The sequence below is a fragment of the Hippocampus guttulatus genome, chromosome 13, assembly GCF_054856545.1.
Source record: "Hippocampus guttulatus isolate MCC_2025c chromosome 13, RoL_Hgut_1.0, whole genome shotgun sequence".
Classification (NCBI taxonomy): domain Eukaryota; kingdom Metazoa; phylum Chordata; class Actinopteri; order Syngnathiformes; family Syngnathidae; genus Hippocampus; species Hippocampus guttulatus.
In genome coordinates, this window is record NC_141273.1 from 4,523,286 (window position 1) to 4,540,375 (window position 17,090).

Sequence of the window (17,090 nt, forward strand, 5' to 3'; positions counted from 1 at the left end):
CAATGTCACAACCCCGTCAGTTTACTTCCTACTGCAATATTAAACAACTCCACCTACCCTTCTCCCCCGCAACCACTTTTCTTGTCCACAGGCCTTGTCACCTCCCATTATGACCTCTGCAACATTCTCCTCTTCAGCCTCCCTCACAAGTCCCTCTATCAGATTCAGTTGGTCTAGAACTCTGCTGCACGTATCATAACAAGAACCCCCTCCTTCCATCACATCACCCCGTCCTCCATCAGCTTTATTGGTTCCCAGTTAAATTTAGAATTCAATTAAAGCTACTGCTCCCTTTCAAAGCCATTCACAACCTTGCCCTTCCATACCTGTCTGACCTCCTCCACATTGCCAATCTAGTCCACGCAGGACCTTCAGCCACTCAGTTCCCCAGCTCGCTCTGAACCTTTTTACCACCTCACCTTTGCAAATCAGTCTCTTACCACTTTCAAATCCAAATTCAAAACCCACATATTTTGGATCACCTACTCACTGAAACTGCACTGCATTGTCCTTTTTATTTGTTTTATTTCCTCTGTATAATTCTGTTTTTAACTCTTGTTTTACTGATTCGACTCAGCATGACTTAGATTTGTTCTTGGTTTTACTGTTTGGTGCTTTCTACCGCCTTTATTACCGATTTGTCTTACTGTTTATTGTGCATGTTAAATTGCTCCATGTACAGCACTTTGTATGCAGCGATGGCTGTTTGAAAGTGCTCTATAAATACTGTTGACTTGACTTGACTTGACTTGATGTCCAATGCCTTTAGGATTCTTGAAAGGCACTTCCAAGTAAAATGTGTCATTATTATTATTATTACAATGTATGTGTTTTGGCTCAGTAATTGTTGGGAAACACTGGAGAGGCTGATCGTTTGAAACATCTAATTTAACAATCAACACTGCCCTCTGGAGGGAACAGGAACGAGTCTTTTCCACAGGCTCTTGTCTTGACTGAGTGAGTAAATGTTCTGGCAAACATCAACTCTGTCATATAGAAGCCTGATTATATACCACAAATGGGCTGAATAATTTCAGTTCAGTTTATCTTTTTTTTTTTTTACGCCATGCAGCATGATCTGTCCAGAAGACATACTTTCAAGCCCTCTTTCGGTTGTCTTTCATGTACCGCTAATTCTTGGTCAATCCTTCGAATTGACCTTTTGAGTAGCTGCTTGCTTTGGCAGATATTAAAGTGGATTTGGAAGTCTTGTGGTTTGCCACGAGATATCCAGATAGGCTGAGCTCATAGAGTATACACAGAGAGGCTAGTGGAGTGAGTTTAGAAGAACATCAGACAGGAAAACAAATCGTGGAAGAAATTTGCCTTCAGAGGTTCCAGCTTTTCTTTCCACTATCTACTTCTTTGGTGACGAAAGGCTCATTTGCATGCTTGAGGTGATGGTGATTGAGCTTTGACAGCAAGTTCCTTCCTGGGGTTATTTTGTTACATCTCTATTTGTTCTTACCTATCAAAAGGGTTTAAATCACAAATGGAGTATAGGCTTAATGCTACTGATACAAAAAGCAAATTATTTATGTATGGAGAATCAAGTTTTTAAATAATTTTCTCTTTGATTTCCCAAAAAGTGGTTTGACATGTGACTTTCATATTTCAGGTGCTCTTCAGAAGTAACATCAAGTCACTTGGAAACCCAGGAGACTTCAAGCTGTCCTTCATACAAGAAGACATATTGAACATCATTGACACTCGATGATGCAAACACGAGGAAGAAAGATCACAAGTGGTTCCTAAACATCGACTCAAGAAAAGGGTCCGGTGCCGACACACATCTTGCTTGAGTCACTGCCAGGGAACTGATTGAGCAACAGAACAATATAAATCAAAGCCCCGTCGTCCATTTGATCTGTACAAATGTTGTTCTAAGATATGAGAGGATAGACAACGAGAGGAAGCCAGCTGGCGTCAGCATGTCATCAGTTGTAACTTCTTAAGTGTTAGTATGTACACCAACATAAATTATGCGTGGCAAACTGTCAGATGGCTGGAAATATAAATAGCTCTAAAAAGAAGCCATGGGTGAAAAAAAGCTCAGTTTTGATGAACTGTAAAGAGATAATATTACTTTTCTTTATTCATCAACTGGGATTGGAGCTAGTTCACCCGGAGAAGCAGTAAAAAATGGATCAATTGATATTATTGTTATTATTATGGTGGTTATACTGCAGTTAAGCTCGTGTAAACATACTCCAATTGTGTAGCTAAGTACAATATCAGTAATTGCCCTATAATAAACTTTGCTAAGGTACCCCCTCAGAATTTTTTAGGGCAATTGTATTACGATTCCGACACAGAATCCTGTACAAACTGTCATAGAGTCAATATAGGCTTCCAGTAGTTAAATTACGATTGTTTCCAAAAATGTCCCTGCATATGACAGTGGGTGTTTCATGAACTGTAAATAGTTGGACTGCCTTCTTCATTTTAGTACATGTAAAAGTGCTTCTTTGAGCCCCGCTTGTGCACCTCTGGGCGGACTGGCAGGTATGAACAAGACCCAGTTGTGCTATTTATGCTTTTTTCTTTCCTACATTAATGCAAATTCCATCCCAGCGATGCAGATTCATCCCATCCGGCTGCCTTAAAGCTCCTGACTGATTCATTGCATCTGTCAGCATCTGCGGGTCATGAAAATCAAGGCATCCAGCCTCCTCAGAGCTATTGCTGTACACCCAGCTCCAAAGAGAGAGCGACCACGTGGGAACAATCTGTTTGTATGACTTTGCATTGATTTGTTTGACGGATGAAGCAGCTGCACAATTTGCATCGCCGCATCGGAGTTGCCTTGGAGAAAGACTGTGTCTTCGTGAAGTCATGCCAAATGTTATTTTATCTGGTGGTTTTCTTCATGTTTGTCTGTTTTGAACAGCATTTTCTGACGGATGGAATTTATGTGAAATAGTTGCTATGCACGCATCGCATCCTTACACACTACATGCACTGATCAAAAAAGGAAAATTTGTCCATTTTGAGTATGAATGTTTTTTTGTGTGTATGTGCACTGTGATTGGCTGGTGGCAAGCCTGGGATGCGTCTCCAGATCACCCTTCACCCATGCACTAGTGCAAAGGGAATAGAAAAGCAATGAATGGACATTACAAGACTTTTCGAATGTATTATCAGCATATAACACAAACCCCAATTGCAATCAAGTTGGGACATTGTGTAAAATGGGAATAAATACAATACAAAATACAATGATTTGCAAATCTTTTTCAAAATATATTCAATGCATACAATACAAAGACAAGTACAAACTATCATCTATTTTCTGAACCGCTTTATCCCCACAATGTTCGCGGGGCGTGCTGGAGCCTATCCCGACTGTCTTCGAGCAGTAGGTGCGGAACACCCTGAACCAGTTGCTAGTCAATTGCAGGGCACAAAGGGACGAACAGCCATCCACCTCGGGACAATTTTGAGTGTTCAATCAGCCTGCCACGCATGCTTTAGGAATGTGGGAGGAAACCGGAATACCCAGCAAAAACCCACACAGGGACGGGGAGAATATGCAAACTCCACACAGGAAGGTCGGAGCTGGAATTGAACCCGGTACCACTGCACTGTGAGGTTAACGTGGTAACCACTGGACCACCGGGCCGAACTACGTTCAAGCTAATTCACCAATTTTTTAAATTTTTTTATTTATTTTATTTTTTATTTTTTTGCAAAATGTTCTCTAATTACGAATTTGATGCTTGCAACGCTTGCCAATGTGAAATATGTGCCTTGGCTCAATAAAATTTGGGAAACACTGATCTAGGTGTACCTAATGTTATGATTGTTAAATTTGTGTTATGTTGTTCTGTAAACATTGGCAAATGCCACAAACCTAACTGTGTTCTTTTTCCCTACAGCATTATTAACCCATCTCAAAAAGGATTGCATCTATCCATTCATTCATCCATTTTAAACACCGCTTAACCCGTTTATGGTCAAAGGGTGCTGGGACCTATCCTAAAAAGGCGGACCATACCTTGAACTGCAGGTCAGTTGCAGGGCAAATATAGAGACACACATTCACACCGTCACCAAGTGGGATGTGAACCCCTACACACAAGTCAGGGGCTGTACCATTACCATCAGTGACCCTCGAAGGATAGCAGTCCTGTAAAAATCATTGACAATAACACCAATTCTTGTTGGCGTGCTGTGATTCTTTTCATGCTTTTTAAAGACAAAAGCCACAGAAATCCAATAGGTTCCATCTTGAGGCATCTTGCAACTCCTCACTTTGGCTCACATTCAAGTAACCCGCAGCCCACCTCTCGAAAATGTCAACTCTTTTCTTCCCCCTCAACCATAACACGAACGCCTTCTCAATCTGGTAAAGACGTTCTAGGATTATTCTAGCAGGCGTGATTGATTTAGAAAAAAACAAATGAAGCTTTCAGACTTAATGACATTAAATTACTCCCCTTTGACACATGTCAAGCTGTGGCAGAAGTCTGTATTATTTTGGCAATTTCCACAAGGATTTTAAATCATTTGTGGTGGATTTACATTCTCCCCGGGTTTCCACTCGATTTGTCAGTGTCCTTGCAGTGCGCAGCTCTACTGAACTGCTTAACCGCCCGACAGCATTCAGGTGAAATATTAACTTTTGTTCCCCAGACAAGATGCTTCCTTATTAGTAGAAACGGTTGAAACCGTTGTCTGTGTGTGTCCAGATGTCACCCTAATGGAGAAGAGGTGTTTAGTCATCACCCGAGCGACCCATAAATCATGTCCCAGCAGATACTAGGCTTCTCTGACCAATCAGAGGAAGAGAAGCGAGAGCGGGGATGCTCTACCTTTGGAGAGCAATCCACGGGTCAAAAGATGCATCTTTATTCAAGACCAAGATATGTCCAAAATATGCTGATCTTGGATGTCTACTCAAAGCCCTTTGACGTGAAATCTTTTCTTCAGATATACGTCTCAATCTGATCACCAGCCTGTGTGCCCATTGTGGCTTTGGGGAAAGTTTTTGATGGCGAGGATCCAGCTGGTCCGTGTCAAAGTGAGCTGGACGGTACTTTTGGCTCTGGCCCACCTCACCTACCTGCTATTTGGAGCCATCATTTTCCAGATTCTGGAGCGAGAGGCCGAGAGCAACAATCGAAACCACTTCCAACTGGAGAAGTTAAATTTCTTGGCGAATTACACCTGCCTGGATGGACCTGCTTTGGAGAAGTTTGTTCAGGTTTGGCTTGTTTTCTGTTTCCTGTCTTGTTAAACTGCTGGCGAGAAAAACCTTGTCATGAATGCAATGACAAACCGACGGCTCAGTTAGTGTCGCGCTGTAACCCTGTCAACAGCTTGTTGACACAAGTCTGTTTTAATCATTGAGTAAATTTGAGGAGGAAAAGAAAAAAAAAGCAAAAGATCAATACGGGTGAAGGACGCGCTAATAAAATGATCGAATAAATCAACCATGTCAGGGTTTTACTGTGTATGTCTTGTACTTTACTGTTAGTGGAGTTCAAGTCATGTAATACCAGTGCTGTTTTTGAGGAATTCAAACTTGAAAAAAACAAAATGGATGGCTTGATTGGAAACATGAAATTTGATTTTATTTTCTTGCCGAAGGCATTGATAAAACACGATGATTTGATAGTGATTCCGTGGCATCACCCTTTTATTATTCTGCGACACAACACTTTTCTGATGTCATACTTCATCCATGCTCTAGTCTAGTGTTTGTCTTTTGCTGTCCTGCATAGAGCTCACAGCCTCGATGGCAGTGTGTCCCAACTGTTATTGAGCACCTTTGGAAAGATTTCATGACACTCCACCAAACAATAATGTCACAAAATCTATGAAAGCTTCAATGGTGAGGGTTGTTTCAATTTACTTTAAACTAAAAATCGGCTTACCCGGGTGGAAATCAATGCTAGTTTAATTGATCATGCCAGAAGTTGTTCTATTGTTTGAATGGCAACAATTGGATAGACAGTCTTTTTTTAACCCTCTGTCATTTAATTGTTCTGCCTGTCACAGTATGTCACTGGCATACATCAACGAACAAAGATATATTAGCACAGTAAAAAAATACACTGTAATAATTTGCAGACAAATGGAGTAAAATTGGATAATTTCCTGATTCTCCCTGCATTATAGTCCCTTGTTCTGTTTTTGTCTTTTTGTGAAGTCTGGTTTGGCAACAGAATGTATAAGTACTGACAGGGTATTAATAAGGGCACGGCATTTTGTAATAGTGTTTAAAAAAATGGAGTTGTATTTTTTTTTTAAAAAGTTACTATGCATTCGCAGGTGATTTTAGATGCCTGGGAGAGGGGTGTGAATCCCTCAGGCAACTCGACAAACCCCAGTAATTGGGATTTCAGCAGTGCCTTCTTTTTTGCTGGCACTGTGGTCACAACGATAGGTGAGAGCCTTGTTGGCCTACCATTGTTTGAATGTCCCGACCCATGCTGAATGACAAATCTTCTATTGATTCACAGGCTATGGCAACCTCTCTCCCAGCACTGTGTCCGGTCAGGTATTCTGTGTCTTTTATGCGCTGTGTGGCATCCCGCTCAACCTGGCCTTTCTCAAACAGCTGGGAAAATGTCTCACCATTCATCTGGGACGTCTAGAACGAGGCATGGTCTCCGTGGTTCCACACAAGGTAATACTGTGTTATACACCAAGGATAAACTTGCATTCTTGGTGGTAAAGTCTGTTTTGTTCGGCTCTGTGTGGAATGTCCAAGTATGTTGTGCTCCTTTGTAGCAAACTGTCGAGGCGTTGGCAGTGAGCTCCTTCTTCATCACCGGTAGTCTGCTGTTTCTGGTCATCCCTCCACTTCTGTTCAGTTACGTGGAAGGCTGGACATTTGGCGAGGGCTTCTACTTTGCTTTCATTACCCTCAGCACCATTGGGTTTGGAGATTATGTGGTGGGTGAGTACAGAGTGCAAAAGAAGCACGTTTGTAGCGATTCACATTAATTGGCTTGGGTGAAGAAGATCATAAATAGATTGATTGGATGGAAATAGATTCCTGGATGGTTGATTCAAAGTTCACATTTGCCTCACAAAGCCTTGGTGGAATTCTTCTCCATTGCCAATGGATTACACCCCACAGACGTGTGTCGTTAATACCGTATTGGCCCGAATATAAGACCGTGTTTTTTGCATTGAAATAAGACTGAAAAAGTGGGGGTCGTCTTATATTCGGGGTCTGGGCATTATACCCATCTACGACGCTAGATGGCGCCAGATATCATTGAAGCGAATGCTGAACTTGACTCCCCAGGCCAAAGTGAACCCCTGTCACGAAGAATAAAAATAAAAATAGCGGTAGCACGAAGAAGAAAAATAAAAAAGAGTGGTAAAAAAGAAAAAAGAAGAAAATAATAGAAGAGATAACAGAAAATGGAGAAACGTAGCGATCAGCAATCTGGAGAACCAGAAGCCATTCATTTGTTTCAGATGTACTGTAATTATTTTCTGTATAAAATTTAATTTGGTGTTCAAAAAGTCTTTTTTCCAAACTCGAGTCTTGAAAAAGAGGGGGTCGTCTTATAATCAGGGCCGTCTTATATTCGGGCCAATACGGTAATAACAAAACCGTCACAACGGCCATTTGGTTTGCTAGGCAGGCAACCTGGGAGATGACATGAACATACCGGTACTTTAACTTATTTTGTCTCTTAGGTTACTTTTTTATAACACGCAATATGTATAAGTCACACGTGCACCTTATAAATCTCCCACGTGACTTGTACCCTCGCACATTTGCCTTGCGTCAAATGTCATTTTAGAGGTGCACTTGACTGAAGCACGCCAATTATCAATTCTCATTCAAATCTCACTGGAGCTCTTCATACACAGACAAGTAGTATCTTAATTTTGTGTAATAAGGTGTACCTGACCTCCAGAGTTATCGTATTTGACAATTTGGAAATGTCACACAAACTGTGCTGTACATTAAAATTAAAATTGATAGCTTAGTGCAACTATAATGCATATTTGGTTACACACATGAATTATGTAATTGAGTAAGTAGTTACTCAACTCTGTGTTGAGTCGTAGAAAACATTGTAAAGACAGACATTCATCTGAGGGAGTAGTTTTCATGGGTTGCAATCAGCTTCTCTCTTTCAGGTCACTGGTGTTTGCCGGGTCAGTAACACAATGAGACACTAGTGTCCTAATTAAAATCTACTGCACCATCAAGATAAACAAGCATAAAATGGTAAAGCTAACACATATTGTTGATTTAAGGTTGATCATGTGACTTGCGAGTACCGGAAGCTCGTCAATGGAAAGTATGCTAAAAAGAGGTCTCTTCTCACAGGGACTGACCCAGGCAAGGAATACATCTCTCTGTACCGTAGCCTGGCAGGCATTTGGATCATCTTTGCCTTGGCCTGGCTTGCTCTGATCCTCAGCATGGGATCAAGAATAATGGCTCATGTGATCGGCTTGACTCATCCAGGCTTTAAGAAACAAGAGGGAGAGGACGATGTGTCATCCAATAAATTGGAAGACACCTCCAAGATCTGACACTCGAGCTTGGTTGAAATATTCACATGGTGAATTTGAAGTATATATTTTACGCTGTTATATTTTATCCCCAGAGAGAAATTCTATTTACACTTCAGACTTTTTTATGTGGCGTGCATGACTGTACAACACACAAACTCATTCTGCCCTCACTCATTAATATTGTACATTTGCCTCTTTGCGATCCAACTTTGCTTAGGCAAGCAAAACACTCCTGTTTGACGAGTCTACCTCAAAAAGCCATACAGAGTCACCACGCATTGTACAAACACTCAAGTCTGAGAAAGGTTGGGATTGCTGTGTAATTTTTGTCATCATTCTGAAATTGTTTCCTTTCTATTTCTGTACGTACTCTTTATTGTAATAACTCTTGAACATTTTATTGGGTAGAGCTGTATCAAACGAACATAAAGACAAAGGTCAATTTTGATTGACGCTGTTTACCTATAATGTTTATTATTGTAATTGTAGCTTGCAGCGGTGTCAAACTGTACTGCACCCCAATGAGAATTTTGTGTGATTGTTTGCCCTCTATCCTGTTCGACCTGAAGAAAAAGAGCCTCAAAGGATGCTTCACTGTTCTGCCACCATGCTTCACTGTTCTGAAAATATGGTGTTCTTTTGGTGGTATCACAGGTGTGTAGGCGCAAAGCATACTTTTTGGAATGATGGCCAAAAAGTTCAACCTTGGTTTCGTCGGATCAAAACCCTTTTTCTCCCACATGCGTTTGGGAGATCTCAAGTGTGTTTTTAACAAAATCTAGTCATGTTTAGATGTGTTTTTTTATTTCTTTGTCGCATCTTGGCAACCTCCTTGGTAGTTCTCATCAGTTTTGGAGCGACGACCAGTTCTTTGTCATGTCACTTTTATGCCATATTATATGCAAATGCTGATGACTATCCTCATTGTGTGCCGTGGTCGATGTAATGCTTTGGAAATTTGTTTGTACCCTTCTTCTGACTTATACTTTTGAACAATGAGATCCATCTCATGCCGGAAGCTGTCTGCAGACTCTGGCCAGTGATGTAAAACGTGACTACAAAAACTTTAGGATACTTGTCCTTTAAATGTTGGCAAGTGTGTGTATCCCCTCTTGAAATGAAGTCATCGGCCACATTAATGGTGCAAAGAAGGTTTTCTTTTTTCTTTTTTCTTAATACCATAAAACCTGCCATTTGAACAGGGGTGCATAGACTTACTATCCGCGCTCCGCATACGCATTAACACGAGTCAACATCTGTGTCTGTGTGCCGACGGAAAACTCCAGTGAATAGCGCGTGTTTGTGCTATCTAAAGCAAACACATTAATCAGGTTGTGAGGTAGCCTGAGAGCACATTACATGCAGAAGTGGTCCCAGGGAAAAAAAGGAGAAAAGTGGCACATTTTAGTCGGTTTGGACACGAGTGTCCCTTTGTCACCCCCTTCTGTTTCAACCACTAAGAAAACTTGCCTTTGAGGATGACATTTGTAAGATAAGATAAGATAACCTTTATTTGTCCCACACTGGGAAAATTTGCAGTCTATAGCAGCAAAATTGTGTGTGTGGGGGGGGGGGGGGGGTGGAACAAGTGTTTCGTTACACAAAATAAATGTTTCAGAAAAGAACTGTACACAGTTCAATATAAGTGCAATATAAAATATAGCATTAGCAATATATTTGTAGAATAAAAATAATAAATTAGCAATAGCATAGAAAACATAGCATAAGGTGGTTGTGCTATTTACAATGGTTACAGGTTCAGTATCACTTCAAGTTTTGTTTTGTGTATAACAGCCAAATATTGGTCTTGACATAACGTTTGTCAGGAATTGTTTGTATCCCAAGCTGAAAATAGTCACATCTGACGTCATGCTATGGTCCAGCCATCACTGTTCGCCATTTGCATGAGAGCCCTCTGAAGTGATTGAAAGAGTAGTGCGGGTGGAGTTTGATTTGCCTTTTCATTTGTGCGGTCAACTCTTTTGCCTTGTTGTCCAAAGCCGATAGCTCTGGCCTCTACCTGGAGTTTCCCCCCCCCCACCCCAAAAAAAAAAAAATCTTCAGGAGGGAATCAAGATGGAAAGAAAGGAAAAGTTCAATCTGGCCCGAGTGCCCTCCATCCTTATTCTGGGGGTGGTTTATGTGGCCTACGTACTCATTGGCGGGGTGGTATTTTGGAAGTTGGAGGGGGATCTCGGGGAGAAGGACATCAGTCTCTTATTGATGAACAAAGAGAAGCTGTTGTCGACGTACACGTGTTTGGACCAAGATGGCCTTGAGGAGGCGGCACAGGTAAGGAAGATCATTAAGACTAACCGGTGTGCTGTCCCAATGCTTAAATCCCACTGTGTAGATGGACGTTCATTAGGCCATCCATTTTGTATACCGCTTAACCTCACTCGGGTCTCAGGTGACCTGGTGCCTATCCCATCTACACCCCACCAATCACAGGGCACGGATAAACGAAACTTTTCACACTCACATTGTTGGGCAATTCAGCGTCGTGACCAAATCTTACGAGCATACTTTTGGAATGTGGGAGGAAGGCTAACCGGAGAAAAGCCACACAAGCATCACACAAGGAGGCTCGAGCCAAGATTGGAATCCCAACTGTGAGGGTGACGTATTGCGTTTCTGATGGGGTAGCGGTTCAATTGCCAGACTTCTCTTCTGTTCTGCCATCTCCCTGTAGCCCAGGAGTCAGGAACTCCGGGTCCTCGATAGCCATATCTGTCACGTTTGCGAGGTGGTGGTGGATCCCAAAAAGCAGGCAAGAGGGAGGAGCAGGGTGTACTTGACAACTTGTATTAAAACATAGAGAAAACTAAATCCAAAACAAACAAAGTCCTGAAAAAAAAAAAGCATCCAAAGTAGCGAACAAAACCATGACTGAAGCAAACGCTAACCATGACCGAAACATGACTGAGAACAAGAATGACAGTAGCAAACACACAAACATTGACCTGACACAGAGTGGTCGTGCCGGGAGTCCTTTTAAACAAACAAATTAATTGCATAACGACCAACAGGTGTGCAGCTGCAGGGAGAGCCCTACTGTGCCACCTGTTGGTCACAAAGAGAATCATGACAATATCCTGCCTGTTTTAGATCGCTCCCTCCTCCAACACACCTGATTCAAACAATCAGCTCATCAGCAAGCTCTGGAGAAGCCAAAACCTATCATGATTAATTGATTCAGGTGTGTTGGATTAGGGAGAGCTCTAAAACAGGCAGGATATGGCTCTCGAGAAACCGGAGTTACCCTACCCCTGCTATATAACGCCTTTTAAGACAAATCCGATTTGGTAACTTAAACTTGAGATGTAAGACAGTAGACCCATGGAATTTCTCCCAGTTTATCAGTGAGGAAAAATATGAATGACAAGAGAAGGTATAAATGGTTTTAAGAAAGAAACTTAGCATGCTGTATATTGTACATTAGCTTTAAATACATGGGGCAGTATGGTGGCATCACAGTTTTGAGGTCGAATCTCCATGTGATGTATTTGTTTCGATCACATTTGGTTTTGTTTCCTCATGTGCCCTTTTTGTCTCCACCTGTTCTCGTCATCCGTGTCCCTTGTGTTTAACCAATCAGCTCCCTCAACCACTTGTGTCTTGTCCAGGTGTTTCTCGTTCTCTCGTCACTTTGCTTGTATTTAGTTCCCTGGGTTCTGTCAGTCTTGGTCGGATCATTGTGTGCGTGCATGTGCGCGTGTTGTTTTCTGTCATGTTTTGTTTTCTGTCATAGTGAGGGTTTTTTTGCTGCTTTGGTCCCTTGTGGTTTTCAAGACTTTGTTTGCCTATTTCAGTTAGTTTTTTTCTCCAGTTTACTCCTGTTTGTATTTTTGTTAAATACATTTCATTAAGTCCACCCTGCTCCTCCCTGCTTCTTGAGTGCCTCCACCTACCATCACGCAAAACATGACACTCCATTTCCGGCTTCCCGTGTTGCTTCCAAAAACATGGTTCAGTTCGTGGGTTCAGTTCCCACTCAGTGACAATGTAAATGATAGTTTGTCAAAATGTGCCTCGTGATTGATTGGCGTCCATTCCAGACTGCAGTCTGCCAGAAGTAATCTGGGAGTTGGCTTGGGCTACGTTGCACCCCGCACAGGATACTTTGTACAGAAAATGGATGCATATAGCAAATAGAAGAACTAAGACAGACAAGATCTTGAGCATGACATCTGTTGAAATTCTCCACTTCAAGACAAGTATTGCCTGCCAATGTTTGAAGCATTCCATTCTTAAGTCTGCCATTGCCTTCACTTATCATCCCAAGCCTTTAAATGGGGGATCACCTGATTTCCATCTGACCACTTTGCTTTTTTGCTGTTTATACAACTTGCTTTCAGACTCCATGTCTCCTATTAAAATACTTCCACAGATGCTCTTTTAAGCTGTTGCTATGCAAAACATGTTTGTTTGCTCTTGCCCTATTTCTACAGGCGCTTTATTTAGTGCATGCCAGTGAGCCTGTGAAAGAGTTTACCGTAGTTTTAATTTAGCATCCGATTCATTTGGAATTGGCATGTCATTATCACAATTCCTCTTGCCAGCTGCTCAGTTATTTCTCTACAAGATGTCACACATATTGAAAAGTGATAGGATGAAAAGCCCTGACCATGTCCTGTTCATAGTTGGGCCCTCGGGCCACATTTGAACCATCATTCACTTCCAAATGCGCACCGCATCCTTGAGTTTTATTTACCGCACATCCTCGCCAAAGGAAATTTTGCTTTGGTGACGATGACAGCTCGAATAACTGCATGTCACGGTCTTATGCTCGATGTTCAGTTTTCACTCACAGTAGTGGCCAAACTAACTGCTCTTGCCAAGTTAAAGCACATCTTTCATAGTGACACTTTAATATTCCCTTCCCATCATTTGCGGAATCAACATCTTATTTGGGAAAAGATGCAAGTCAGGCAATACCTTTGCGGTCAAACTGACAAAAAAGAAAGAAAGAGTCACTGGCGTTGGAGTGGTTCAAGCACCTTATATTCAACTACCCTAACATGCACTCTTGCTGCTCATTCTGCTCAGTGTCATTGTCTGATCTAAAATCTCTTCTCTCCACTTTGCTGCCATTTCTCCATTGAGAGAGCAAGAATAAGGTGTATTCCATTATTAAGGTTTTAACTATTCGATTCCGACCATTGGTTAATCTATTGATAGCCAACTGTGTTCTCATAAATGTGCCGCTATAGGTTTGTCAAAGGAATGAAATGGGGTGAATTGATATCCAGAGGTGGCAAAAGTGCTCACTTCTGTGAAAACAGACTGGTAAAAAGCAAAAGCACCGTTTCAACTCCTTTGCTTAAGTAAAAGTAAAATAGTATAAGGCTTGGAATAGATAGATAGATAGATAGATAGATTACTCTCAATGATTTACTATACACATTTTGGTTATTTGCCGCAATAATAAAAAAAAAAGTCTGCGTGCAAAAAAAAAACTAACTTTCCTTACTTAAACTTATAGTGTTTGCACTAAGAACTGGGGGGGGGGGGGGGGGGGGATCACTGGACAATTATGAAAACAATGTGTTTGTTCCCACAGCATTGTGAACTGACTAGTAAAAATTGGTAAATTAGCTAATGATCAGATTTCGGATTTTTGAAAGGTATAAGTTGTTTAAAAGGTTGGCACAAGCCACAAAACACTCACCGTGTATTATTCTTGATTGGATTGGATTGGATAAACTTTATTGTCAAATGTACTGTCTGTGTAACATACAGCACAGATGAAATTTTTTCCTTCTCAACATAAAACAAGAGGAGCCGCTGCGGGTGTCCGCGCCGCTATCAAAAGAAAAGTTGATGTCGACCACTTCAAACAATTCTCAAATGGGGAATATCTTGCTTCTCCGAATCTGCTGCATTTTCATCTTTATGGTGTTGGGGCTTCATCCACGGAGGTTCAAAAAAGTCATGGACCTATTTTGACAAAGTAGGAAGTACAAAGTAGTCGATATCGGTGATTAAATGTAAGAAATGGAACAAACTCATCTTAAGTAGTGAAAGCAACTGAGGAAATGTCATCTTTTTTTTCTATTGCATCATTGCTGTTATATGTTGTGGCTCGCAAGCTCATCAATGTAAGGCAGTTCTCTTTCCTGGTTGTATTTCTCACAGAGATGATGACTGTTATGTAAGTCACTGATCGCTGAGTTCTGAGAAGTGTCTTGACCCGAGCACAAACCCCAAGAAAACAAATTTCACCACTGTGTCAGCAGGCATCTTGGGTTTTTGTGTTGTTTTTCTTCCCCCCCAGGTTATTCGAGATGCTTCTAAAGTGGGCCTGAGTTTGAAAGGCAACGGCACCACAGACGGATTTTGGAAATTCACCAGCTCGGCTGTGTTTGCCGCCACTGTGGTCACAACCATAGGTTAGTTAGTTAGCTAGTTAGATCACTTAATTCTGCTGGTCCGTTATGCTGGATGATCCTTTTTTGGGAGGTGTGGGGGGGGTCGCTGGCTGATACGCATGGTTGAAGTGTATTCCTGCTTTCTTGCTGGGGGCTGTGAATGCCCCTTGAGATGGATGACCAATATTGAGAATGCAATCTTCTACAACCTTCAAATGTTTATCATTTGCAGGTTATGGAAACATGAGTCCCAGCTCTACCACTGGTCAGATCTTCTGTGTGTTCTTCGCCCTATTTGGCATCCCACTCAATATGGTGGTGCTCAACAGGGTGGGCAAGTACATGATCGTCATTGAACGGAAGACCTCCGACTTCCTCGAGAGGAAGACTGGCAAACGGGTGAGGATCTCTTTCATGATCGTTTTGTTGGCACTTCACCGCCTCCTTTTCTCCGCTTAGAGCTGTTCACGCTTCTTCGTCCACTCGGTGTCTTGCCTGTCCGGAGCCCTCTTCTTCTTCATTGTTCCCATGCTGGTGTTCAAGCTTCATGAAGGTTGGACCTACTCACAGGCCATCTACTATTGCTTCATCACGCTCAGCACCATCGGCTTTGGAGACTTTGTGGCTGGTAAATCTCAGAGCATGCTAATCAAAGCTTTATCGCTAAAATTCATCTGTGCTGTACCATCATCATCATATTTGAATGTTTTATTTGCAGACAGTAACCCAGATCACGTGTACCCACAGTGGTACAGCGTCCTCATGGCCTCCTGGATATTCTTCGGCCTGGCCTGGTTGGCGCTCATCATCAACCACTACATTGATATCCTGGAGAAGCTCAACAGTCTCGTGAAACAGTGGTGGGGGGGTGACAAACAGGAGGCACAGAGCTGAAGGAGCAAGGTCAGGTCAAGCAGCCACCTTTAACTCAGTAAAGTAGAAAACAAGTGGACTTCCTTACTCATAAGGACATGATGTGTGTGCACGCATATCGATTGTGTTCATAAATGAGAAAATAAAAACGTTGTGGCCTGTGAGCTAAGGATTGTGTTTACACTCACTTTGACGCTCATACATTATCTGGCCATTTCAAAGATGACAGTAATGGAATTATGTTTTCTGCTTGGAACCAGTCTTATCTGGTGTAAATTTAGTTGATTTGTGCTGTTATTTTAAATGTGTTTGAAATTTGAAAAATGTTGAGGGGAAAAATGGAATCAAAAAAGAAATAAAATAATACATTTATGTTATTACATTGTAATAACACAAATGTATCTTTTGTAATAACTACCAGAAAAGAACTTTGAGAAGGTAATTGCAATAATGTGAAAATATTTTCTTATGTGAATAAAAACCTAACGTTGACTCATTTTCCTGTCTCAATTTGACTTACGTTGCACAAATCTTAACACAACTGTTGCTTTGTACTCTTTAGAATTTTTTTTCTTTAAAAACTCTCTTAATTATTTTATTTCTCGACTCTGGTGAGTTCTATGTGCCGTTATAAGCCCCTTTTCCACCAGGTGGTGGTATTACATAAACAGCACCAAAAGGAACTGAAACTGGAGCGTCAGCTCTACTAAAATTGTTTTTCCATAGCTGTGGTCAGTTGTATTTTTTGAAGAGACATTCAGTTTGCTCTCTCGTTTGAGTTTAAATGTATTCAAATCCACATTTACCGCAGCACTTGTTTTTCTGTATTGAAAGTATATATGCGTATTTCTTGCCCGCAAGGAAATTAACTTAGTGGGTGCTCACAAAGGTCACAATGGGCCTTCCAAAGGACAAACTCTTTCATCGTTTGTTTATTTAATTGAAAGCCAGTGAGGAGGAGCAATGCCAAAGGCAGATGGCAGGCAGAAGGCCCGACAGAATGGAAAATGACAAGATGCCAAAGGCCACAAATATAGAGTCACGCAAGGGCGAAAGAATAATTGGGTGGGATATTCGGAAAAGTGCAAAATTCCAAACAGTGGAGGAGGACAGAAAAGGCATTCTGTGCGTCTCTCCCCTCCTCTGCTTGGTTATGGGAAAGCTATGGGGAGTGAGAGTGACCGGATTGCAACCATTGCACAAGAAAAAAAAAAAAAAAACGCATGCATATTTGTCCACCGTTCAGTGACGACTCATTATTCGTGATGGGAACGGTGTTTCTATTTTACACGTTTCAGTAACTTATTGTATGAAATGGGCTGTGGGAACTCTGTCATGACTGTATATAGC

General features: G+C 41.5%; 3 protein-coding genes and 1 pseudogene across 5 annotated transcripts in view; all 4 read left to right on the forward strand.

Annotated features, from left to right (window-relative positions):
- kif6 (kinesin family member 6) overlaps positions 1-4,004 on the forward strand; it is a 58,951-nt gene extending 54,947 nt beyond the window's left edge. For 2 of the 3 annotated variants that reach the window (XM_086128136.1, XM_086128134.1), the window contains one exon: positions 3,879-4,004. In XM_086128136.1, the coding sequence (XP_085984262.1) occupies positions 3,879-3,934 (56 nt within the window). In that variant the 3' untranslated portion in view covers positions 3,935-4,004. Of the gene's footprint in view, positions 1-1,618; positions 3,780-3,878 lie in introns of those variants that run through there. The other variant, XM_086128135.1, reaches the window with a different exon arrangement.
- Positions 4,005-4,726: 722 nt separating this feature from the next.
- On the forward strand, positions 4,727-9,182 carry LOC147196013 (potassium channel, subfamily K, member 16-like). The gene is made up of 5 exons (XM_086127719.1): positions 4,727-5,206; positions 6,277-6,391; positions 6,468-6,634; positions 6,739-6,907; positions 8,306-9,182. Exons 1-5 carry the CDS (start codon positions 4,994-4,996, stop codon positions 8,512-8,514), a joined length of 873 nt encoding a protein of 290 aa, XP_085983845.1. The 5' UTR covers positions 4,727-4,993; the 3' UTR covers positions 8,515-9,182.
- Positions 9,183-10,572: 1,390 nt separating this feature from the next.
- On the forward strand, positions 10,573-15,326 carry LOC147196014 (potassium channel, subfamily K, member 16 pseudogene; annotated as a pseudogene).
- On the forward strand, positions 14,838-16,031 carry LOC147196015 (potassium channel subfamily K member 17-like). The gene is made up of 3 exons (XM_086126538.1): positions 14,838-14,888; positions 15,100-15,495; positions 15,586-16,031. Exons 2-3 carry the CDS (start codon positions 15,396-15,398, stop codon positions 15,759-15,761), a joined length of 276 nt encoding a protein of 91 aa, XP_085982664.1. The 5' UTR covers positions 14,838-14,888; positions 15,100-15,395; the 3' UTR covers positions 15,762-16,031.
- Positions 16,032-17,090: the final 1,059 nt, after the last annotated feature.

What these genes read in the sequence shown, in the direction of transcription:
- LOC147196015 (XM_086126538.1), top strand. Translation starts at nt 15,396, where the DNA reads ATGCTGGTGTTCAAGCTTCATGAAGGTTGGACCTACTCACAGGCCATC. An exon ending in CTTTGGAGACTTTGTGGCTG is followed by an intron (nt 15,496 to 15,585) that starts GTAAATCTCAGA and finishes TTTTATTTGCAG; the next exon opens with ACAGTAACCCAGATCACGTG.
- LOC147196013 (XM_086127719.1), top strand. Translation starts at nt 4,994, where the DNA reads ATGGCGAGGATCCAGCTGGTCCGTGTCAAAGTGAGCTGGACGGTACTT. An exon ending in CACTGTGGTCACAACGATAG is followed by an intron (nt 6,392 to 6,467) that starts GTGAGAGCCTTG and finishes ATTGATTCACAG; the next exon opens with GCTATGGCAACCTCTCTCCC. An exon ending in TCTCCGTGGTTCCACACAAG is followed by an intron (nt 6,635 to 6,738) that starts GTAATACTGTGT and finishes GCTCCTTTGTAG; the next exon opens with CAAACTGTCGAGGCGTTGGC.